The 24569-nt window shown below is 39.7% G+C and overlaps 1 protein-coding gene across 3 annotated transcripts in view; it reads left to right on the top strand.

The window, feature by feature from the left end:
- The first annotated feature begins 3234 nt into the window (after positions 1 to 3234).
- The window catches only part of srsf11 (serine and arginine rich splicing factor 11), a 36115-nt gene continuing 14780 nt past the window's right edge, over positions 3235 to 24569 (top strand). Inside the window, exons 1-5 of one of the 3 annotated variants that reach the window (XM_078561252.1) lie at positions 3235 to 3613; positions 10550 to 10683; positions 13844 to 13953; positions 21795 to 21896; positions 24420 to 24466. In XM_078561252.1, the coding sequence (XP_078417378.1) occupies positions 3498 to 3613; positions 10550 to 10683; positions 13844 to 13953; positions 21795 to 21896; positions 24420 to 24466 (509 nt within the window). In that variant the 5' untranslated portion in view covers positions 3235 to 3497. Of the gene's footprint in view, positions 3614 to 10549; positions 10684 to 12926; positions 13527 to 13843; positions 13954 to 21794; positions 21897 to 24419; positions 24467 to 24569 lie in introns of those variants that run through there. The other 2 variants (XM_078561254.1, XM_078561253.1) reach the window with 2 other exon arrangements.

Genomic DNA, 24569 nt, shown 5'->3' with positions numbered 1-24569 from the left:
AAAAAAGGATAGAAAATGGGATAGAAGGGGGGATAAAAAATGGGATAAAACCACAGATAAATGAATAAAAATAAAAATAAAGGATTGCCTTATCTTCACTAAACAATCCTAACAGTGGTTTGTGATCTTAACTATGGTGAAGTGTGGACCATATAAATATTGATGGAATTTCTTTACTCCATATACGATAGATAAACCCTCTTTTTCAATTTGCGAGTATCCTTTCCCGGCTGCAGAAAGGGTCCTGGAAACATATCCTATCAGTCTTTCAGATCCATCCTCCATCTTGTGCGACAATGCTGCTCCTATTTTATAAGGAGATGTGTCACAAGTATCAATTTTTTTTAAACGGGTCACAGTGCACTAGCAGACTCGATGAGTGTAAAAGCTTCTTAACTCTAGTGAAGGCTTCCTCTAGCTGTGCCTTCCAGGACCATCTGTGGTGGTTCTTCAATTATAAATGCAAAGGGGCTAACACTGTAGATAGATTAGGCAAAAATCGACCTTAATAGTTTATCATGCTTAAAAATGACTTGATCTTTGTGAGGTTAGTAGGAGAGGGCGCTTCCTTAGATTAAAGCAAAAAAACTGCGGATGTTGGAAATCCAAAGCAAAAACAAAAATACCTGGAAAAACTCAGCAGGTCTGACAGCATCTGCGGAGAGGAATAGTTAACGTTTCGAGTCCGTATGACTCTTCACCAGACGAGGGCGCTTCCTTGATGGCCCGGACTTTCTCCTCTAATGGATGCAACCCTTGGGCATCCACTCGATGACCCAGATATGCAACTTCCTTTGCTTGGAATGTGCATTTTTTTTTAAACAAATGCCAGCCTTTAAAAGTCTCTACAGAACCTCTTTCAGGTTTGCCACATGCTCTGTGGATCCTGTGATTAAGACATCATCCAGGTACACTATAACTCGGTAGTAAGCTTGTAGTAAGCTTTCCAGAGTTCGCTGGAAAAATCACACAGAGGACACACTGAAGGGTAGGCATGTATACTGCTACATGCCCTTGTATGTGTTTACGGTGAAATAAGGTCTTCATGTGTTGTCGCGCTCGAGCTGCTGATACGCACGGCTCATATCTAGTTTTGTATAGGATCTTCCTCCTGTGAGTTTAGCATAGAGATCTTCAATCTTTGGGATTGTGTATTTTGTCTAATTTCACAGTCTTGCTCACAGTTAATTTATAATCCGCACAAATGCGAATGGTTTGGTCTGGCTTTACTACAGGGACTATGGGTGCTGCCCATTCTGAAAATTGGACTGGCTGTATTATTCCTAATTTCTCCAAGCGACATAATTCCATGTCAACCTTTTCTCTCAGAGTATAAGGCACTGGTCTTGCCTTTAAAAAACGTTTAAAAAAATTTTAGCTTGCAGACCTTTGATTTTCCCCAACTTATCTCAGAATACTTCTGTCAATTTTTTTTAACAACTCTGGAATTCCTCCGGTCCTGACCTGAAAAATTTCTGTCCAATTTAGTTTGATTTCCCTCAACCAATCAGGCCCCAGAAGGCTCGGTCCTCCTCTAGTTACAACAATTATTGGCAGCTGAGCCGTCGGTTGTCTATATGATACAGAGGTGATGCCTTTCATCTGTGTGGCTTCTCCTGTATGTTTTTAACTGAGCAGCAGTTTTCTCCAAAATCGATGGCTGCGTACCAGATATCTGAGATATTTAAAGATGTGTTCTCCCACCACTGTGGTCTATGCTCATGTGTCCACCTCCATGAGCAGAGGCTTTCCATTTACTTGAACTTGTAACAAAGTTGGTTCAGATTGTACTTCAGATTTTATAGGGAATAAACATCATCCTGAGTAGCTTCTGGCTCTTCTATATTTTGCACCATTTAATTTGACTTGTTATCTGAATGGCTGCCTTGATGGAGTTCTGCAGTGTTAAAAACAACATGCCCTTTTTAGTGGCAGTAGTGGCATTCTGCCTCTTTAAATCTATAAACTTCAGGTGCATGGTTTCCCCCCACAACGGTAGCATTTTAACTTCTGGGTTACTGGTGAGCTGCCTCCAGCATTTCTTTTTGCTTTTCTAGCAGTAGGGATCGTGTGCCGCTTCACTGCAGCCTCCCTGATCTTCGCGCCATGCCTGGTGACAGGTTTCTGCCCCAGTTGCAAAACGGCACCATGTTACACACTCTGCAGAGCCTGCAAGTTCCACTCAGCACTCTCCATTGCTAGCGCTATCTCCATGGCGCACTTCAAGTCTATCTCACCCTCTGCAAGCAAATGGCACTGAATGTCGTCATTGTTCATGCCGCAGACTAAACGATCTTGCAACATTTAAGTTATTACCAAAGTCACAATGCTCCGTTAACTGTTTTAACTTCATGATGTACGTTGCAATCGACTCACTGGGGGCCCTTACACGAGAATTAAACTTGAATTTTTGCATGATCACTGAGGGTTTAGGATGAAAACGTCCTTTTATGAAGTTGACTAGCTCGGCAAAGGATCTGGAATTTGGCGGGTTGGAGCCATCAAGCTACGGATTATAGGTTTTATTCCTGCAGACACTCAGGAGAATCACCTTTTTTTTCTCCACTGCCGTTATTTTGTTGGCTGCAAAGTAGAACCATAATCACTCAATGTATTGACTACAGTCCTCAACGGACAAGTCTTCGGGTCAATTCTACCAAAGTGAGGCATTACTTCTTTTCTTCCCTTAAAATATCGGAACAGTCGCGAGACGAGGTGTTGCATCAGTGTTTTTTATCCTCGTCCCCAGTTGTAATAAGCTTGGAGAGTGCAGGACTTTCTTGTAAGAAACAGTAAACTTTATTAACAGACTTTAGATAAAACTATATGCTTCTTCCAAGACCAAGGCTAAAATGCTCCACCCCTAAGATTCCCCATGCTTAGGACTGATTGATATATACAGTCACATGATCTGCATAACAGTAAGAAATGGTTTAACTTAGAATCATTACAGGTAAAAAAAAAAGGCACAGCATAATGGGTTAGTTTGGCTACACCTAGAGAAAATCATAGGCACTGGGAAGAAGCGAAATTTGGCTTCTTCTTGGAAGTAAAACGGGAAGATGCAAAAGCAGTTATTTTCTTCATATCTTTTCCATTTCTCTTTTGGAGGTCAATGTGTGGAACACTCCAGAAGATGATTGCAGCTGCCTCACCCCAGGTTTGATGATGAAGGCTCACAGCTCCCTCTAGCGCGACCACCTCCACCGCCGGCTGCCACCCATGAAGGAGGGGGAGGGCGCTGCGCATGCGCAGCCAGACGAGCGGGATTGTGGGATACTGCGGTGCCTGCCCGTTGTTGTTGAAGGTTTCGGGCGAAGACCCGAGAATTTTTCAGGACCGATTAATTGTCTTTAAATTGTCACATTATCCTCTCCCACTTTCTTTTCTTCTGTATTTTTAATGTCTTAGGTTCGAGAAAACGTCGTGGAAAAATTCGGATTGAGAAAATCATTTCCATTTTTCCAAAAAAAGGCTTATTTTTAAAAAAAAACGAGATGGCTACAGACGTCATTCAAGTGACCAATGTTTCGCCGAGCGCCACCTCGGAGCAGATGAAAACTCTGTTCGGGTTTCTGGGCAAAATCGACGAGTTGCGTCTCTTCCCTTCAGAGTGAGTAACTCCAAACTCCCAGGCAGGCCCGGGGCCTAGGCCGCGCCGGATCCGGCGCGAAACCCTTCAATTTTTCCTCTTTTTTTTGAGGGGAAGTGGGTTTTCTACGCGGACTGTGTTTCACGGATGTACGATTTGAAATTTTTTTTTTCTTGCTAATAACAAAGAAGTTCGTCTCTTCTAACGAACAGTGGAGCTGCCGTCCTCTTCCACTTCGGGGATTCGCCGCCATCTCACACGCACCATTCCCTCGCCCGCCCGCCTCCCCTTCTTTCCAGCCCATATTCAGCCTCTTTTATCAGGATTCATAATGGGTGGTGCTCTCATCATTTTGAAAGAAATAGAATACTATTGCTCATAAGGTGTTTCCTTTAAAGTACCAAAGTTAGGTTTTTCACCAGCCGTGTGAAGTAAAATGGCCGCCAATATAAAGCCTTCCTTCAGAACCGCCAGGCGATCGGTTTTAAAGCTTTTTACACTTCATTATTGAACGATATAGTGAAATATTACAAGTTTAATAAATATGCAGATTAGTAAATGGGCGGAGATATGTCGAATAAAATCAATTGCATGTTATGAGAAAGTATGACGAGTGGCTAAAAGTAGGCTCGAGGCCTACTCCTCGTGTTTATTAAATGGGGGGAAAAAGCAATTTAGTAATTGAGGCAAAAATGGTTGGACGAAAAAGTAAATGTAATTGTTTACGTTTTTGCAAAAGCCAGTAGGCATCGGCCAAATTTGTAATTTTAGCTGAAAAACATTCTAGATTACAGGATATAACCCTGAAAAACTGGTGAAATAATTTGAACTGATTTAATTGCTGTCAACACGATTGTATTTTTCTTTTTAAAATCTGGAAAGACGTAATTTGATCAGTTATTTGAGCTTGACATCAAGAGATGGTTAAAAAAATGGTTATGAACATTTTTCTTCAAAGTACATTTTAATCCCTCATCAAAATATTGTCTGAAGCTTTGGTTGGTTAAACTCTAGAAACCTCTTTTGATATATAGCTAGGTTCTCATCCTCTTTGAGTGAGACTTAGTTGTCAGGCATATTATTGAGGCGTGAGAAGAATAGTGTACAATCCTTAATTACCATTTAAGTAGCTTCTGTTTGCTTCTAGTTCAGGATGTACGTGTTTGCTAAGCCTGGAGAATTTTAAGTACTGATTGACTAGAGATGAGGATGTGCATTTACAATTACAGTGCATTACTAAGCTACTGTTAATCATCTAGAACTAAGTTAGGTCAGGGAATTGGCTTGCAGGTTTACCTGGAGCTACAACAACAGGTGTATCCCTTCAAGTATATCAGTGAACTACAATGTCATCAGGGATCCCTTGCTATTTACACTACATACTATCTTGTAGTCCTGATAGTTTCAGTACTGTTTTGGTCACACTTTAGCTGATTGCTGGAAAATACCCGTGAGGTTCAATTTAGTGTCAAAAGTACACATCTCTTTTAAATTAGCTAAAGAATACTTTTTATGTTCAACAACAACATAAACTTGCTAAATAATAGTTTTCTGGAATTTTTCTTTTGATAAGAGATGACTTACCAAGTTCCTAAGACAGCACTGCCAAAGAAGAATAAAAGATCACAATGATCAGATGATGCCAACATTTAGTTTAAAATGTTTTTAAGTTATGACAGGAAGGGGGTAGGAATTTCATAGTTCCAACATCCTGCGTAAGTGAGATTGCACTAAGCCTTGATTCCAGCACTATGGTAGGGGCAAGAGCTTAAGTATTCAGTTCTTGAATGGAGTTGGACATTCAAGTTAAGTTTACCTGGGTAAGTTTTAGAATAAAAGGGTAATACAGGGCATTTCATGATATCATTTTAAGCTAAGAATTTGAATTCCTCTTGCGTAAAATCAACGGCTTGTAACCTTAATCTCTTTTTAAAATAACAAAAACTTAGTCTTGGATGTGGCGCACACTCATACCATGCATCCTGCTATCACAATTTGAGTACAATCAACATTTACAATGTAAAATTACCATGTAACAGTTTGAAAGTATGTAAGCAATTGCTTGGTGGTACAAACAGGCCTCCCACCACTGGTGGAGCAGTGGTACAAATTGTCCGGTCTGTCTGGCATTTGCTTCTTTCTCACCAGCTAAGTTTTGATTTAGTTTGATATTTTAAAATTTTATTTCTGTTTTTATGCCTCTTTCTCCATTTCCACTCTTACCTTGCTTCCCTCCAGTTTCCCAACCTTCTCCATCTGCCTGTTCACCCACTGCTTATCTTCACAGCCTTGTGTTAAAACTTCTCACAGCCAGTTGAAGGAGACCAGAAGCCAATCCAGTCACAAGTGAGACATTACAAATGTGTAGCTCCTAACTGCCTAGCCCACCACCCATATCAATAAATGTCTTTTTATACATTTGAGTATAATCAATTAAACAAATTAACTAATTAATAGCCACTTCAAAAGGAGCACTGTAACAAAAATCAAAAGCTTCAACAGAAACTTAGCAAATTAAATTAATGTTCCTGGGGCTGATGATACACTCCAGCTGCTGCTGTCTCTTTATATGTGCACATTATTATCCAATACATGCCCCCATCTGTAAACATTTAACCTTAATTTATACAATTAACATCTTGGCCAGATGTATTGGTATTCCTGGCAACCTCACTTACATTTTTGCATCTATTGCTCGTCCCCCTTGGTTGCTCGACTACTTAAAATCTAATATATTTCCCTCTACCATTTAAACTTTGCTGTCAGCCCAACTGCTTAAATTTTAAATTTATTTTGCTGTGCTGCTTAAATTTTGCGAACGTACAAAATAGGAGCAGAAGTAGGTCATTTGGGCCCTCGAGCCTTTCAATAAGGTCATGGCTGGTCTGTTCGTGTTTTGAATTCCACCTTCTCATCTATCCCTGATGACCTTTACGTTCTTGTTAGGCAAGGGTATCATCTACCTCTTGCCTTAAAAATACTTAGTGACCCCGTCTCCACAGCCTTCTGAGGCAGTGTTCCAGAGGCACATGATTCTAGTTCTGGACTCCACCACAAGAGGAAACATCCTTTCCACGTCCACCTTGTCAAGACTGTTCAGGATCTTGTACTTCAATCAAGTCACCCCTCACTCTTCTAAACTCCAGTGAAAACAAATCCAGTCTGTCCAACCTTTCCTTATAAGAAAGCTTGCTCATTCCAGGTGTCAATCTAATAAACCACGTATGCTCCAACGTATTTACATCCTCCTTAAAATAAGGAGACCAAAACTGCACACAGTATTTGAGATGTGGTCTCACCAATGCCCTGTAATATGGAGCATAACATCCTTACTTTTACTGTTCACTTCCTTTCATACTAAAGGATAGCATTCCATTAGCCACCCTAATTACTTGCTACATACTAACCTTTTGTGATTCATGCACTAGAACACCTAGATCCCTCTGTACCTCGGAATTCTGCAGTTTTCCGTTTAAATAATACTCTTTTTTTTATTCTTCCTGCCAAAGTGAACAACTTCACATATTCCCAATTTATATTTTCTGCTGGATTTTTGCCCACTCCCTTTCACAAAACCATGCTGACTCTTTCTGATTACCATGAGTTTTTCTGATTGATTCTAACACCTTCCCCACAACAGACATCAAGCAAATTGGTCTATAGTTTCATGTTTTCTGCTTCCCTCCCTTCTTGAATAGAGGGGTTATATTTGTTACTTTCCGGCCTGATCGAACCTTTCCAGAATCTAGTGAATTAACACCAATGCATCTACTACCTCATTAGCCACCTCTTTTCTTATCACTTGTCCTGCTTTTTAAATTGCTACTTTATTTTCCAGCTGTACTGCTTAGATTATAATAGCCTGCTACTTAAATTACAAATTTCTCTTGTGGTCTTCTGGCTAAATTTAAGTACTTCCTTCAACCTAATACTTTAATGATTTCATATGTACATATTAATACACAATATACACAATATTTAACATGAGGTATCATTTCTCCTATAAACACATTATTATGTTTACTTACATCACAAGACTTGTGTTTCAGAAGAAATCCCTTCACTATAAACTGCTTTGGGACACCCTAAGACTTTATAGGCACTGCGTGAACGGAAGTTAGTTTATATACTGAATTAATATTAATATAATAGTACAACATATCTAATGACTCACTGAACACCACAATTGTGTGCGTGTGTGTATATATATCTATCCGTGTGTTTGACATTAATGACAAGGGTAAGAAGTTGTATGCTTGTACCTAGCTACCAGAAAACACAGATTTGATACTCTGGTATGTAATTATAAATCTATAATAATGCTAAATTTTTAATCAATGCTAGTGTAACTACTTCCAGTTTAATAATGTTTGTTATGGAATGGATTCTTACTTTTTTTTGCCTAATAAAATTATAGTGCACCATAATGACCAAGCAATACATTTTCAACACTTGGACTTATTCATACAGGGAATGTTTCACGGCTACCACTTTTGATATATTGGAAGTACTACTTCGTGCTTATGAGTTATAAAATCAATTTATGCTTTTTTTTTTTGAAAGTCTGTTCATGATTGGCCACATTTGTTTTTATTCTCTCTAAATCCTTTCAGCATAAACTCAAGTTCCAGCTACAGCCTTGACTCCAGGCGGCCCCCTGGAGAAATAACTATTGTACTCGTATGTTGCAGATTGTAACCTGCATCAAAGTGCAAGCTGCTGATACTTTAAATATGTGACACTGAACTTTGCAAGTATATATCCACATTTAAAATAAAGTACTCTTATCTCAAGTTCGTGAATTGAAGAGTTGCCTTCTGTTTTAAAAGTATGTTTACTGTAAAGAAACTAAGTACAGAATACCAGGTTATACAAAGACATCAATTATCTTCTGATGGTTTCACTTTTCTCATGGTGCCACCCCCAGTTAGACTGACCTTTTTGTTTCTTTCCTTCAGGGTCCCAGTTTTTTTTTAAACTTGTGTTGCAGTGGTTACATGATATATACTGGCTCATTTCTTTTAAGCTCATGAATGTTGCAAGGTTCTTTGGAGTAGCTCAAAAAAAAGAAGCTTTCGAAATAATGACCTAACCTTTTTCTTCCGACTTTCTAATGGAGAAAATATAAAACATCACCCAGGTGATTATGGAGGTGCCAGCCATGATTGATAGGGATGGCAATCTAGTATAAATTGGTTAGACTCAACATCACCTCCCAACCACCCATCTGTCCAACACTGAGGGAAGTTTCAGGTTTCTGGTGATAACCAAGAGGAGAGTACAGGCTTTGTACCAAACAAGGGGTGAGATTTTTGTTCTAATTTGGAACCTTGAATCTGCATCTAGATCTCTGGGTAGCAGAAAGTGAATGGCACACTGAAAGAAAAGCTGTTTCCTGAATAAAAATGGGTAATATAAATGGTAGGTGGAGTGAAGCTACTGGTGTTGAGTCTCTTGCTACAGTAATAAAGCTGCATGCTGTTTTTGCCCTTAGAGCCTGTGGTGGGGAAAAAAGTTCAAGGAATAAGAAATGTGAAACTAAAAGGGCTAAGAATGAAAAGGCAAGGAAGGAGCACAGAAGAAACACATAAGCAGGAAAAAGAGTTTAATCATTTATTTTGAGGGGAGTGACTTACTGTTGGTTGTACAACTTCAATTTTATATTTGAAGTTTTGGTTGAAGTGATATGAAGATATCTGGTGATGTGGCTGTGTGTGTTGAAAGTAATTTTGTGAAGCAATGATGCTGCTGCGCATTCATTGCTCATAAGAGAAAGGATCCCAAGTTTTAAAACTTCACATTGAACTAAATTCCAGTTATTTAAAAAAAAAAATTGGAATGGTTCATTATTGAAGTTACAGCTTGCTCCTGAATCTAAGATTTTTAATGTACTCAGTGAAATCACCTATTAACTCCAGTTGGTTGGAAGAGATGGTTTAAAATGCCTGAGCAATATATCTTGACACTAGCTTTTTGTAGTGGCCAGCATCCCTGCAAATTGCTTCCTGACACACTCACTTTCAGTTGATGACCCAAAACCTTTTGGAAAGGAAATATAAATGAATCTCTTTTCTCTTTCCAGCAGAACATTTTTTTAAAAATTCTCTATCAGTAAGTTATGTTGTGCCATCCTTCCAAAATTGTATTCAAAATCTGATTGATTGCTGGTGGGCCAAAGTTCTTTAATTATAAATTATGACAGTCTTACCTCATATTTCTTATTCAGAACTGTAATTCTGCCTCACTGAACATTATTAGTGGTATTGATGCATTAACTATGGCTCTTTCCAGCATTCTTAACAAGGGGGGAAAACCTGTACGGTTTTCGGCCCCTTAGCTGAAGAGGTTGTGTAATTTTTGCTTTTCTTCCTTCGTAGTCACCTTTTGGGAGGGATTCCTAAACCTTGAGTGCAACATTTGGGGTTGTGAGCTCCAAGGCTGCAATGGCCATTGTTGAGGGGAGTCTCTGGCAGGGCAGCCCTAGGTTCAGCATTGAGGCTCCATTATATGCCCGCACAACTCTTAGCTCCAAGGCCCCTTTAGATTCTTCAAGATGGTTTTGGTAAAACCATTGACCCCCTCCCCACCACTCAGCAACTCGTCAGCACCCCCCCCCTAGCAATAAATTGGGGTTACAGTGGGGAATAATTTTGGAAGCCCTGCCTTGTGGGCTTAAGATTTGCTTTCTAGGCCTTCACTTATGGCAATATTTCAAGAATAGCCCGGGCATGTAGGCTTCATTTCTGTTCTTCCCTGTAATGAGTTTGTGCCCATTGTGTGTTGGTAGAAATTATAGCAAAACTGGCTCATTGTTGTCTAGTCTGTTTCAAAGCATATGCACTTGGTATTATTTGAGATGGAAAGATCCTTCCGTAGCCGTTGTCTTTTCGTTTTTTAAATAAGATGCAATGTAATCTCAACACTGGTTCAATCATGTTTTGATTTTTTTTCTTTTAGTGAATCCCCATTACCAGTGACGTCTCGTGTGTGTTTCGTAAAGTTTCATGATCCTGACGCTGTGGGAGTGGCGCAGCATTTGACAAACACAGTCTTCATTGACAGAGCTTTGATAGTTGTACCTTACACAGAAGGTTTGTGTTTTATTGCTTGGGGTTTTTTGACCCTTTATAACCTCAGTTGTACCCATTAGAGCATTTTTCAGTAAATTTCAATGTACCAGCATGCTAAACATTATTAGTGATATTGAAGCATTAACCCTTGGTATACTGCCATCATTAACAAGGAGAATGTATAATGTTAAAGCTGCAGTGTATTTTGAGAAATTTCTGGAAACTGCCTAACTTTTCTGACTGACTTCTGTGGATTCTTTAGAGATTAAATATTAGGACTGACAGTTATGGACAGGACAGTTGCATTTAAAGATGGATTGCACCATAAAAATTAACTACTTTTGACATCAAATTTTTATTTATTAATTTTTTGGCTCTGGATGTGTTATTTGACCAAACCTATGACAGTGCACATTATTGTGTCTTGTGAACAGCACCATTGATCATTACACAATGAGGCCACACATGAGAATATACCTCGATATAATGTCAAATACTAATTGTTTCAAATTAATTGTAATTTCCCTACCATCGTCCATCTTGAAAGTGTTGTATTTTGAGTAATTAATGTTTAATACACTGTAGCATTAATATTTACTTAAATGATTTTCATTCTTAATTTTATCGACTTCAAGTTATAAACATTATAACAAAAATATTTGATTATACTATCAAACTTGAAAGCAATTACATATTTTTGCATGGGAAACCCAATTTAAGATGGAGGTAATAAGTGATTCTACTGGCATTCTAATTACTGTTGGAATATATATGGGTATTTTCAAAAGAATATTTATTTTAATGCAGTACACCAAGGGTTGTTAATGGGGTGGGACAACTTAGTCTAAAGTTTTTAAAAAGTTGGTTAATCCAGCTTTTTATATGTGCTTTTGTGAAGGTGGAGTTGTCTTTTTTTAATAACCATATTGTTTCATAAAACCCAGAGCATCACCCAAAATAATAAATTCTTCTCTCTGTTATCTGTGTGTGTGATTTTTATAGTGGAGAAGGCAATTGCAGAGCCCCTTCCCTGATGACTGAAAAAGTGGGTCCTCTGCAGCGACAGGGGATTCTAGGCAATTTACAAAAGGCCAGCAAGCATAACAGTCCCCATGTGTTGTCCTGTTGTAATCATTTGTTCTTGTTAACTACCTTTTCTCTTCACTGTTTCTATATTTCTAGGCTTTGATGTTATCCAGTTTAGATTGTATGAAAGAATTCAACAAACTAAGAGAGGGCAGGCTAAAAGAGAAATATACTGAAAGGGATAACGTACTATAGAGTAGGTAATTTTGGCACAATTTATTTTGGTTTGTATGAGACTAGAAAGTGATTGGTAACAATTCAATTTATAAATCAAATTACCCACTTGGAATGGCAACACAAGGCCGTGTAAGCCAAAATGGCCTGCTTTATGGTATCTGCAATCACACATTATACGACACTGATTTTTTTTTTAAATAAAATTCTCTCAGGGCTCTAGATCAGTTAGTACATTGTGATTGAGCTGCAAAATTCCTTTACTTTTAAAAGTGCTCATTACATTTAACAGGAAAACTTTTGGCCGAGTAATGTATGCCACTTAGTTTAGCTGCACTAAGCCAAGTGACTTAAGGAATTTGGTTAAGATGAAAACATCTCTGGTTTGGGTTAGAGAAATTGGTTAATAATCAATTCTTGAAAATTTTGTAAGTTTTGCATAATTGAAACTTAAGTGCAATTACCCTGTGTACTATGCACATCAAAATCTAACTTTCCTGGGGCCCTTTGTAGAGTTTTTTTTATTTGCATGATTTAATTTCTGTGTGATTGTGATTTGTGCTGTAATGAAGATCTGGATTAGCTAAATACAACCAAGAAACACGGTAAGCAAGTAATACGTGCAATAACGTGCTCAGCTTGAAAAAGGACTTACAGCATGTCGGAACTCTTGTTTACTGGTAGACAATGGCTGTCAGTTGTCTTTCATTCTTCTGTCTGTTTTCCTTTACCCTTTTTCTTTGTTCTTCCCCTCCTGTCAAATTCCTCTTCCATCTGAGTATGAACACCAAAGGTACATATGAACTGCGTAATAAATTTCATAAATCATTTAAAAGACAATCCTTTAGTTATGACAGTCGGTAGCATCTCAGTGATGTAAACGACCCTGATAACGCTATGCTAAGTGCATTCTGTTAATTTTATCAGCACTGCTCAGTACAGAAAGTGGAACCATTGCCTTTGTTTAACAGTGGTTTTTCTTTTTTTGTTGTTGTGTTTTACAGTTCTTTTCCCTGGTTCAGCCAGACCTATTTACCAGGCCCTGCTGAAAATACCACCCAACAGTTTTGCCTTCTGCAGCTAATCCAGTTTCTCTTAAGTGTCCTTTACTTGTTGTATGTTTTCTTGCTGAGGTGCTACACAGTATCTTTATACATGCAGTGCTGATAATTACTATTATCTGTAAAGGATAGAAATGCAGTTGGTGTGTATATATATTTACAGAATGTCACTCTTGATTATGGGGCATTGGGGCACAGTGGCAAATTGATATCTAGTAACATTGCAAAAAAAAAAAAGTGGTTCACTTACACAAAAAGTAGCATTTAATATATAATGAGCAGTATGTTTCAGCTTGTTCATGAATTTCTCCTGTCTAATGGTAAGTTCTAAACAAGTCATAGTGAACTTTTTCATGATTTTGGTCCCTAAATCATAAACTTTTTTTTGTCTTGTGTATCTTGATTTTTCTGTGTGCTTTATAGTGAAGCAGCCGACACGAGTCGCTTGTTCATAAAACATCTTTTGAAAAGTTGAGAGCACAACCCCTGGAGAACCGACTGTGCTTGCTTACGTTTGGTTCATGACTAAAAAATCGAGTACAGGTGATAATATCTTGGCAGTGTTACAAAAAAAAAGTAGTGTGTATTGTGATATTTATTTATTTTTTACTATAGTATATACTGATTTTTAGATTCAGGGCAAAAAAATCAAATTTTACATCTATGACATTTCATTCTAAAAGTTTAAAGGTTTCAGTTGTAATTAGTAAAACATAAAATCTATTTTAGCAAGATTATAAGTGTACTTTCTACAAGCTAAGGTGCTGAAAACAGTGAGACCTTGTTTTGCTGGGTGTATTTATGTGTAATGTATCAACTTGTGTGGGCTTGTTCTAATGCAGATCTGAATTTTTCTACAGGAGTCATTCCTGATGAATCTAAGGCTTTGTCTCTGTTGGCACCAGCTAATGCAGTGGCAGGTCTGCTGCCTGGAGGTGGACTATTACCTACACCAAATCCTCTGACATCGGTAAGTAAACTCTTCAATTTCAAATTAATTCAAATAATCAATTTTTAATGGGATTAATATCTGATGTGTATTTCCAGCATTTTCTACAAATTATTTTGAATTTGCAGCATAGGAACTGAGCTAATCTTAATGTGACTGGATGGTGGTACTTAAAGCCCTGAAGCTATTCAGATCAGTGATGAAACTTTCCCATTAGCTCAGTTGATTTTTTTTTCTCTATTTCAATATAGCCCCTACTACTTAACATGCTCAATTTTAAAGTTGACAGTTGCTTATTTTGGCCAGAAAGTGATAATCATTGTACGAACATAAGAATTAGGAGCTATACGGCCCCTTGAACCTGTTCTGCCATTCAATAAGATTGTGACCTCAATTCCATTTTCCTTTTTAACCCCTATACCCTTTGACCCCCTTGTCATTCAAGAATCTGTCTAACTCCAGCCTTAAAAATATTCGATGACCCGGCCTCCATTGCTCTCTGGGGAAGAGAATTCACAGACTCTCAATCCTCTGAGGAAAATAATTCTCATTTCCATTTTAAAGGTGACCTTGTTTTAAGCTGTGACCCCTAGTTCTAGTCTCTCCCACAAGGGGAAACATCCTCTCAGCATCCGCCCTGTCAAGTGCCCTCAGGGTCTTGTATGTTTCAATAAGATCGCTTCTTATTCTTCTAAACTCCAATGGATACAGGCCCAACCTGTCCGACCTTCCCTAGTAGGATAACCCTCTCATCCCAGGAATCAGTCAGTGAACCTTCTTTGAACTGCTTGTGCAATTATGCCATATAAATAAGAAGGCCAAAACTGTACACAGTATTCTAGATGTGGTCTCACCAATACCCCATGCAACTGTATCGAAGTATCCCTACTTTTTATATTCCATTCCCCTTGCAATAAATGACAACATTCCATTTGCCTTCCTAATCACTTGCTGTTCCTGCATATTAACGTTGTGATTCATGTGCCAGGACACCCAGATCGGCCTGTACCTCAAGTTCGGCAATCTCCCCATTTAAATAATATGCTGCTTTTTTTATTCTTCCTGACAAAGAGGACAAGTTCATATTTTCCAACATTATACTCTTATTTGCCAAATTTTTGTCCACTTAACTTTGCAGATTCCTTATGTCCTCTTCACAACTTACTTTTGTACCTAGCTTTGTGGCCATCAGCAAATTTAGCAACCATTCATTCAGCCCCATCATCCAAGTCATTACCTAGCTTGTAAATAGGTGAGGTCCCAGGACTGTGGCACTCCACTCGTCACATCTTGCCAACCTAAAAATAGAGGAGGCGATGGCGTAGTGGTATTGCCGCTGATCTAGTTTCCTAATCCAGAGACCCAGGGTGATGCTCTGGGGACCTGAGTTCGAATCCCACCCAGATGGTGGAATTTGAATTCAATAAAAATCTGGAATTAAAAATTGAAACCATTGTCGATTGTTGTAAAAACCCATCTGGTTCACTAATGTCCTTTAGGGAAGGAAATTTGTCATCCTTAGCTGGCCTGGCGTATATGTAACTCCAGACCCACAGCAATGTGGTTGGCCTAGCAAGCCAATCAGTTGTAACAAACCACTACAAAAAAAGAATGAAACCGGACAGACCATCCGGCATGGACCTAGACACCGGAAACGACAATGGCACTCGCAGCCCTGTCGGCCCTGCAAAGTTCTTACATCTGAGGGCTAGTGCCAAAATTGGGAGAGCTGTCTCACAGACTAGTCAAACAACAGCCTGACATGGTCATCCTCACGGAATAATGTCCCAGACTCCACCATCACAATCCCAGCAGAGGTGGCGGTACAGTGATATACAGTCAGGAGGGAGTTGGCCTGGGAGTTCTCAACATCGACAATGGGCCCCATGAAGTCTCATGGTATCAGGTCAAACTTGGGCAAGGATACCTCCTGCTGATTGCCACGTACTGTCTCCCCTCAGCTGATGAATCAGTGCTCCTCCATGTTGAACACCACTTGGAAGAAGCACTGAGGGTGGCAAGGGTGCAGAATGTACTCTGGGTGGGGGACTTCAATATCCATCACCAGCAGTGGGTCAGTAGCACCACTACTGCCCGAGCAGACCGAGTCCTAAATGACGTAGCTACTAGACTGGGTCTGCAACAGGTGATGAGGGAGCCAACAAGAGGCAAAAACATACTTGACCTTATCCTCACCAACCTGCCTGCCGCAGATACGTCTGTCCATGACAGTATCGGTAGGAGTGACCACCGCACAGCCATGTGGAAACGAAATCCCGCCTTCACATTGAGGATACCCTCCATTGTGTTGTGTGGCACCACCACCGTTCTAAATGGGATAGATACTAGCAAGTCAAGACTGGGCATCCACGAGGCGCTGTGGGCCATCAGCAGCAGAATTGTACTCAAACACAACCAGTAACCTCATGGCCCAGCATTTCCCCACTCTACCATTACCATCAAGCCAGGGGATCAACCTTGGTTCAATGAAGAGTGCAGGAGGCCATGCCAGGAGCAGCACCAGGCATACCTAAAAATGAGGTGTCAACCTGGTGAAGCTATAACACAGGACTACTTGCATGCCAAACAGCACAAGCAGCAAATGATAGAGCTAAGCGACCCCACAACCAACGGATCAGACCTAAGCTTTGCAGTTCTGCCACATCCAGTCGTGAATGGCGGTGGACAATTAAATAAACTCACTGGAGGAGGAGGCTACACATATATCTCCATCCTCAATGGAGGAGGAGCCCAGCTTAGCAGTGCATAAGATGAGGCTGGGGCATTCGCAATAACGTTCAGCCAGAGGTGACGAGTGGATGATCCATCTCAGCCTCCTCCGAAGGCCCCCAGCATGACACGTGCCAGTCTTCAGCCAATTCGATTCACTCCATGTGATATCAAGAAATGGCTGAAGGCGCTGGATACTGCAAAGGCTATGGGCCCTGACAATACTCCGGCGATAGTACTGAAGACTTGCTGCGCCCCTAGCCAAGCTGTTCCAGTACAGCTATTTAGAAAATTGCCCACGTATGTCCTGTACACAAAAAGCAGGACAATCCAACCCAACCAGTTACCACCCCATCAGTCTACTCTCGATCATTAGTAAAGTAATGGAAGGGGTCATCAACAATGCTATCAAACAGCACTTGCTTAGCAATAACCTGCTCGCTGATGCCCAGTTTGAGTTCCGCCAGGGTCACTCAGCTCCTGACCTCATTACAGCCTTGGTTCAAACATGGACAAAAGAGCTGAACTCCTTAGGTGAGTTGAGTTTCTGCCCTTGACATCAAGGTAGCATTTGACTGAGTTTGGCCTCAAGGAGCCCTAGCAAAACTAGAGTCAATGGGAATCGGGGAAAACTGGTTGGAGTTGTACCTAGCACAAAGGAAGGTGGTTGTGGTTGTTGGAGGTCAGTCTCATCTCAGCTCCAGGACATCACTGCAGGAGTTCCTCAGGGTAGTGCCCGCGGCCCAACCATCTTCAACTGCTTCATCAATGACTTTCTCTCCATCATTCCATCATAAGGAATACTGAAGAAGTCCATGTCCAAATGCAGCAAGACCTGGACAATATTCAGGCTTGCGCTGACAAGTGGCAAACAACAATCATGCGACACAAGTGTCAGGCAGTGACTATCTCCAACAAAAGAGAATCCAGCCATTGCCCCTTGATGTTCAATGGCATTACCATCACTGAATCTCCCATTATCAACATCCTGGGGGTTACTATTGACCAAAAACTGAACTGACTTGACATATAAATACTGTGGTTACAAGAGCAGGTCAGAGGCTAGGAATCGTGCAACGAGTAACTCAGCTCCTGACTCCCCAAAGCCTGTCCACCATCTACAAGACACAAGCCAGGAGTGTGATGGAATACTCCCCACTTGCCTGGATGAGTGCAGCTCCCACAACACTGAATAAGCTGGACACTGTCCAGGACAAAGCAGTCTGCTTGATTGGCACCACATCCCCAAACATTCACTCCTGCCACCACCGATGCACAGTAGCAGCAGTGTGTACCATCTACAAGATGCACTGCAGGAATTCACCAAGGCTCCTTAGACAGCACCTTCCAAACCCATGACCACTACCACCTAGAAGGACAATGGCAGCTGATGGGATCACCACCACCTGGAGCTTCCCCTCCAAGTCACTCACCATCCTGACTTGGAAATATATCGCCGTTCCTTCACTGTCGCTGGGTCAAAACCCTGGAACTCCCTAACAGTACTGTGGGTGTACCCACACCACATGGACTGTAGTGGTTCAAGAAGGCAGTTCACCACCACCTTCTCAAGGGCAATAAATGCTGGCCAAGCCAGTGAAGCCCACATCCGTGAATGAATAGTAAAAAAAAAGACCCATTTTTACCTACTCAATTTCCTGTTAGCTAAACAGTCCTCTACCCATGCTAATATGTTAACCCCTACACCTTGAGCTCTTATTTTGTGTAGTAACCTTTGGTGTAACACCTTGTCAAATGCTTTCTGGAAATCAAAGTGCAGTACATCCACAGGTTCTCTTTTACTCACGTTGTTTTCACTTCCTCAAAGAACGCTAATAAATTAGTCAAACACGATTTCCCGTTCACAAAACCGCGTTGACTCTGCCTGATTGCATTCAAGTACCCCACTATAGCCTCCTTAATGGCTTCCAACATTTTCCCTATGACAGATGTTAAGCTAGCTGGCCCGTAATTTCTTGCTTTCTGTCTTCCTTCTTTCTTGCAAAGAGAAGTAACCTTCGCTATTTTCCAGTCTGATGGGACCTTTGTGAATCTAGGGAATTTTGGAAAGTTAAAATCAATGCATCTACTATCTCAGCAGCCACTTCTTTTAAGACTCTAGGATGAAGTCTGTCAGGACCCTGGGGACTTGTCAGCTTTTAGTTTTAATAATTTTCTCAGTACTCTTTTTTTCCTGATGATTATAATTGTTTTATGTTCCTCCCCTTCACCTCTTGATGTACTCTTATTTCTGTGATGTTATTTGTATCTTCTACAGTGAAGACAGATGCAAAATAACCTGTCCAATTCATCCACCATTTCCTTATTTTATATTAATAATTCCCCAGACACACTGTAGAGGACCAACATTCACTTTACTTTTTTTCCTTTATAAATACTTGTATAAACTCTTAGAATCTGTTTGTGTATTTCTAGCCAGCTTTCTCTTGTACTCTTAATTTCTCCCTTTATTTTTGCCATTCTTTCCTGTTTTAATATTCTGTCTGATCTTGTAACCTGCCATTAATCTTCGCGGAATTGTGCACTTTTTATTTCAATTTGATGATATGTTTAACTTCCTTAACTAGCCATGGATGGTACGTCCTTCCCCTGGAGTCTGTCGTTCTCTGTATCTTTGCTGACTAACAATGTTATGAAATATCTCCTTAAATGTCTGCCACTGTATCTCTATTAACTTATCCTTTACCCTAATTTCCCAGCTTGCTGTACCCAGCTTTGTCTTCATAATTGCCCCTGAAGTTCACTAGAAGAACACTAGTCTTCACTCTTCTCTCCCTCAAACTGAATGTGAAATTCAATCATGTTATGATCACTGCTACATAAGAGTGCCTTTGCTATCAAGTTATTAGTTTGTATTGACGTCAGTTTCATTGTTGGTTTTGCCATCAAGTGCTCCCATTTATTTTGGGCAGAACAGAAATGCTGGATTTTGGATGATTATTTTTGCTTGTCTATATTTTATACTTTGATATTCTCACAAAAGCAAAAAGCAATTATTTCACTGGTTAAGTTGAACATTTGTTAATTTGCATTGTTCTCAAATTATAGTCGGCATCAAGAAAACAATGCTAAATCCCCCTTTAATTATGTTGTCTGCTACAGACACTTAGCAGATTTTAGGTCAAAGTGGAAAGTTCTCGCAGATGTAATAACATTCAGCTTGAGATTTTAAATATCTTTCAGGCAATATTGTCTTAAGACAGACGAGCACATTTAATAAATATCAAATGATAACACTGACCCTAAGATAAAATCAGAATACTGCTGATGCTGGAAATCTGAAACAAAACACACAAATTGCTGGAAAAACTCAGCAGGTCTGACAGCATCTGTGGAGAAGAAGACAGAGTTAACTTTTCGAGTCCGAAACGTTAACTCTGTCCTCTTCTCCACAGATGCTGTCAGACCTGAGTTTTTCCAGCAATTTTTGTTTTTGTGACACTGACCCTAATGTATATTGAATATCAATGGTCAGCGCCTGATCCTTGCATTTTGACTTCTGAAACCATGTCCTCAGATTATCAACTGATTTTGTATCAGAATTAATGCTTAAGAGGAGAAAAATATTACCCAATAGCAGCTGTATACAACTATTTATTCAGCCCTGTAGGTTGGCGTCTGTACCAGGAATATGATTTGGGGAAATTCAAAGGCTTGTTTCGCTTAAAGTTTCATTTGTGTCTCATGACTTGCGAGTTTAGGAACAATTTAGATGCCCCAAAGCTGGGTGATTCTAACATTCTCACGGTCTCTCTTTGTAAGTTTCATAAAGGTTTTATTTGCGTTTTTTTTTCTAACGTTTGTAAATTGCATTGAAATGAATGTGCCTGCTATAACTGGTGGAGAATGTATTGAGAAAGTACAACTGTATAGAATTTTGTATCGTCACTAATGAGTAAAGAGTGCAATTTTTATATTTTGTTCTTCTAAATATAGATTATAATCTGAGAATTTTAATATGTAAGGTATAACATGGATGTATTATTGATTTACATATGTTATGGTTGGAAGCAATTTTGACAGTGAAATAACAGCACAGAAGAAGCCTATTACATTATATGAAAGCGCATGGATAAAGTGCCTCTTTTTAATTGCATATTGGCACCACTACACTTAGTATCCCAGTGATAGCACTGGAAAATGTTTTTGTCTTCAGAAGCAGGCAGTCATTATTTTTGGGAACAAACTTTTTCAAATTTCCACAGTACTTCTCCTAAATGTTGCTAAGATTCAAACGTGCAACACAAATAGTCATCAGCATTGCTTTGAAATATCTGAATCCAAATAGTTTGTGGACTATTTGACTTCCCATTGGCTGGATTTTGCAGTCGGTGGTGATACAAATGCATTCACCTCAAATAAAACTGCTTACAAAGATCTAGCAATTTCTGTTTTCCCCTTTCCTGGTGGCCTGATTTGCAGAAACCAACAGGTAAGTAACCAATAAAATTGAATTATTTTCACAGACAGTTAACCAGGAAGTTAAAAACACATAATATCCGTCACTATATTTTTCAATATCTGAACATTTTAAATGATTATATTGGGTTAAGATAAAAGCTAAAACAACTTGCCCTCCAGAGAAACATAGGATCACTGGCAGCAACTTCTGGATTTCTGTGTTATTCTGTGCATGTGCAGAATCCAGTATTTGCTGTCATTTTTCAGTAGAATAATGAAGACAAGTGCTTGCGGTTTTGCCACTGTTGCCACCGCCAAATCCAGTTTTATTTTTGAGCCTTGCATTTGTACCAAACTGTAAATTGGTGTCTTCCATTTCATATTTTGCTTCAGATGCAGAAAAACTCTTGGGAAGGTGAGTGAGTTGAGAGTGAATTCAATCTTATAAGTGCAGGACACAAATTTAGCTTCCTTAATTTGATCAATTAAGGTTGGAGATTATCTGACGAGAGAGGCTAACATTTCTTAAAATAGCATTAGCAGTCTTCAAATAATATGGATATATTTTACATCTATAATCACTTCCATCAAATGCAGTCATTTTGTACAATACATTAGAGCAGTGCAGGAAATAAAATATTGAGGGCTATTTTCAATTAAAAGTTTTACACATACCGTTTTTTCAGGCATTTTTTTTTTCATTTAACCAGCTCAGCAGTGTTCCATTGGCTGCTACTCTGGGGAATGTTAATCCTGGTTTGGACCCAACTCTTGCTGCTCTTGGACTGCCAGGAACAAACTTGAATTCACAGGTAGGTGTGGTGGGATAGCTGTAATGGAATGAATACTAAGATGACAATTGGCTGCTATTTTGACCTCATAACATTTGCAGATTAATAATTAATGTTCTAATAGAGCAGTTTTCTGTTAATGACTAATGTTAACAGGCAAAGCCATTTTTGTAAGTTACACTACTGCCTTGGTATTTATGCTTTAGATCTGCTGATCTTCAGTCTAAATCACTAGCTGTTTTTTGCCACCCAACTGTTCTGTACACCCAGATGTGAACAGTGGGATTTGTTGAGTTGTACCAGTGGAGTTAGCTGTTAAGCTAACTCATCTGGAGTAGCAGGAATGGCACTTCAATTCCCAGAATTTACTGGGTTTTGGAAGGAAAATCAGTCTAGCTTCCCATTTCTTATCACTACTCAGGTGCTATGGAACTATTTAATGTAATGTGGCAGGACATACCAAATAAATCTAGCATTCACACGACACTGTGCCAGGTATTGACCATCTCTCATGACATTCAATGGCATTACCATCTCTGAATTCAGGGATGAGGAATGGTTGAGCAGGTTAGACCTATATTCAATGAATTTCAAAGAATGAGGTGCAATCTTATTGAAGCATACAAGATTCTGAGGGGGCTTTACAGGATAGATGCTGAGGATGTTTTCCCCTGTAGGGGAATCTAGAACTGGATGGGGGCACAGTTTAAAGATAAGGGCTCTCCCATTTAAGACAAAGATGAAGAGGAATTTCTTCACTGGCTCCGTAGTGTTTGGAATTTTCTACCCCAGGGAACAATGGAAGATGGGTCATTTAATATATTCAAAGCTGAGTTAAGACAGATGTTTAATTGACAAGGGAGCCAAGAGTTATGGGCAAGTGGCCGGAAAGTGGTGTTAAGGCCACATCATGGTGGAGCAGGCTTGAAGGACTGAATGGCCTACTCCTCATAATTGTTTGGTTCTTATGAATCAACCCATTATCAAAATCTTATTGACCAGAAACTGAACTGGATCAGCCACATTAATACTGTGGCTACAAGAGCAGGTCAGAGGCTGGGAATTTTGTGGTGGGTAACTCACCACTTGACCACCACGACTGCCACCGCCACGCGCACCCCCACCCCCAAAGTCTGTCCACCATCTACAGGGCACAAATTAGGAGTGTGATGGAATACTCTCTGCTTGCCTGTATGAGTGCAGCTTCAACAACACTCAAGAAGAGTCAACACTATCCAGGACAGGGCGGCAGTTCACTTGATTTGCACTCCATCCACTTTCTTGAATATTCAGTCCATCTGACAGAATGGCAGCAGTGTGTACCATGTACAAGGTGCATTGCAGCAGTTTATCAAACCTCCTTCAATAGTACTTCCAAATCTGTGACATCTACCACCTCAAGGACAAGAGTAGCAGCTGCTTGGGAACACCACAATCTGCAAGTTCCTCTCCAAGGCACATATATCCTGACTTGGGAATCATATTGCTGTTCTTTCACAGTTGCTGAATCAAAATCCTGGAATTCCCTCCCTAACAGCACCGTGGGTGTACCTACACCACATGGACTGCAGTAGTTCAAGAAGGCAGCTCACCATCCCCTTCAGTGCAATTAGGAATGGGCAACAAATCCAGCCTTGCCAGTGATGGCCCACATCCCATGAAAGAATAAAAAATGTTGATACGTAATCTGCAACTTCCTGTGCCGTTACAATGACAGATACTGTGCAGTGCTATTTGTGGGGGTTCAATGGATATTGTTTCTGTGCTTTATTCCCAACATGATGTACTGTTACCATACTGAAAAGTCAACCAATAACTGGGCTTTAAAACCTTTTAGGATTACCGTAAATTCAAGGCATTAAAAAAAATAACTGGCAAACATCTATATAATTTGCACTAAACCCCAATTGCTAAATGCAAGTTAGATTTTATTATCTGGGAAAGTGGTTCATAAGTTGTCATTGATATTGAAATCCAGTGATGGTGAGGCAGATATATTGTATCTCATGACATTTCTGCTTGCTTAGTCCTGATGTGGTGGTCACATGAGGCTTTACTAATTAGAACAGATTTTAGCAAGATTTTCAATTGGGTCTGTACTTTGAGTCACCCCAAAAAGACTCCAGTACAATTGTTGCAAAAAAGAGACGTAAGTTTGAAATCTTTAGGCCTTGCTTCTTTCAGCCTAGTCATTTCTGTTCCCTTATCAGAGGATATGAAACTTAGAATCCTTCTGAGTAAATTTGAGAACCACTGATTGTCGTTCATGCTTCTTTAGTGACAAACTAGAGATTCTTCAAAGCAAGTGCAGAGGAGAAAGTAGCTTTACAGGAAGTGGAAAGCCTTGAGATTGAAACTCTGAATAAAGGATTTGATAAGGAATTTGTGCTAAGAGCTAGAAATGTGTTCTCTATTTCTTAGGTATGGAGCCTGGAATTTGTCAAAGTTTTGCACTGACTAATGTTGGTATCTTTTTATTTCCAAAGTACGCTATAAATATTTTTTTATTACCATATAGTATTATTTATTCTTTTGTGCTCTCAGGTTACGGCAGATCAGCTTTTAAAGCTCATCACTCAAGTTGATCCAAAGTAAGTTCTTTTTATTGTTGAATAAAATTTATTTCTTTATATCCCAGCTAGTCAATCTTGTGGAGGAAGGCATCAATGCTGTCTACTCCTGTTTGCCTCATTT

This window comes from Cetorhinus maximus, chromosome 17 (genome assembly GCF_964194155.1).
Source record: "Cetorhinus maximus chromosome 17, sCetMax3.hap1.1, whole genome shotgun sequence".
Classification (NCBI taxonomy): Eukaryota; Metazoa; Chordata; class Chondrichthyes; order Lamniformes; family Cetorhinidae; genus Cetorhinus; species Cetorhinus maximus.
Note: the sequence above shows the minus strand (reverse complement) of the source record. Positions and strands in the feature narration are given on the sequence as shown.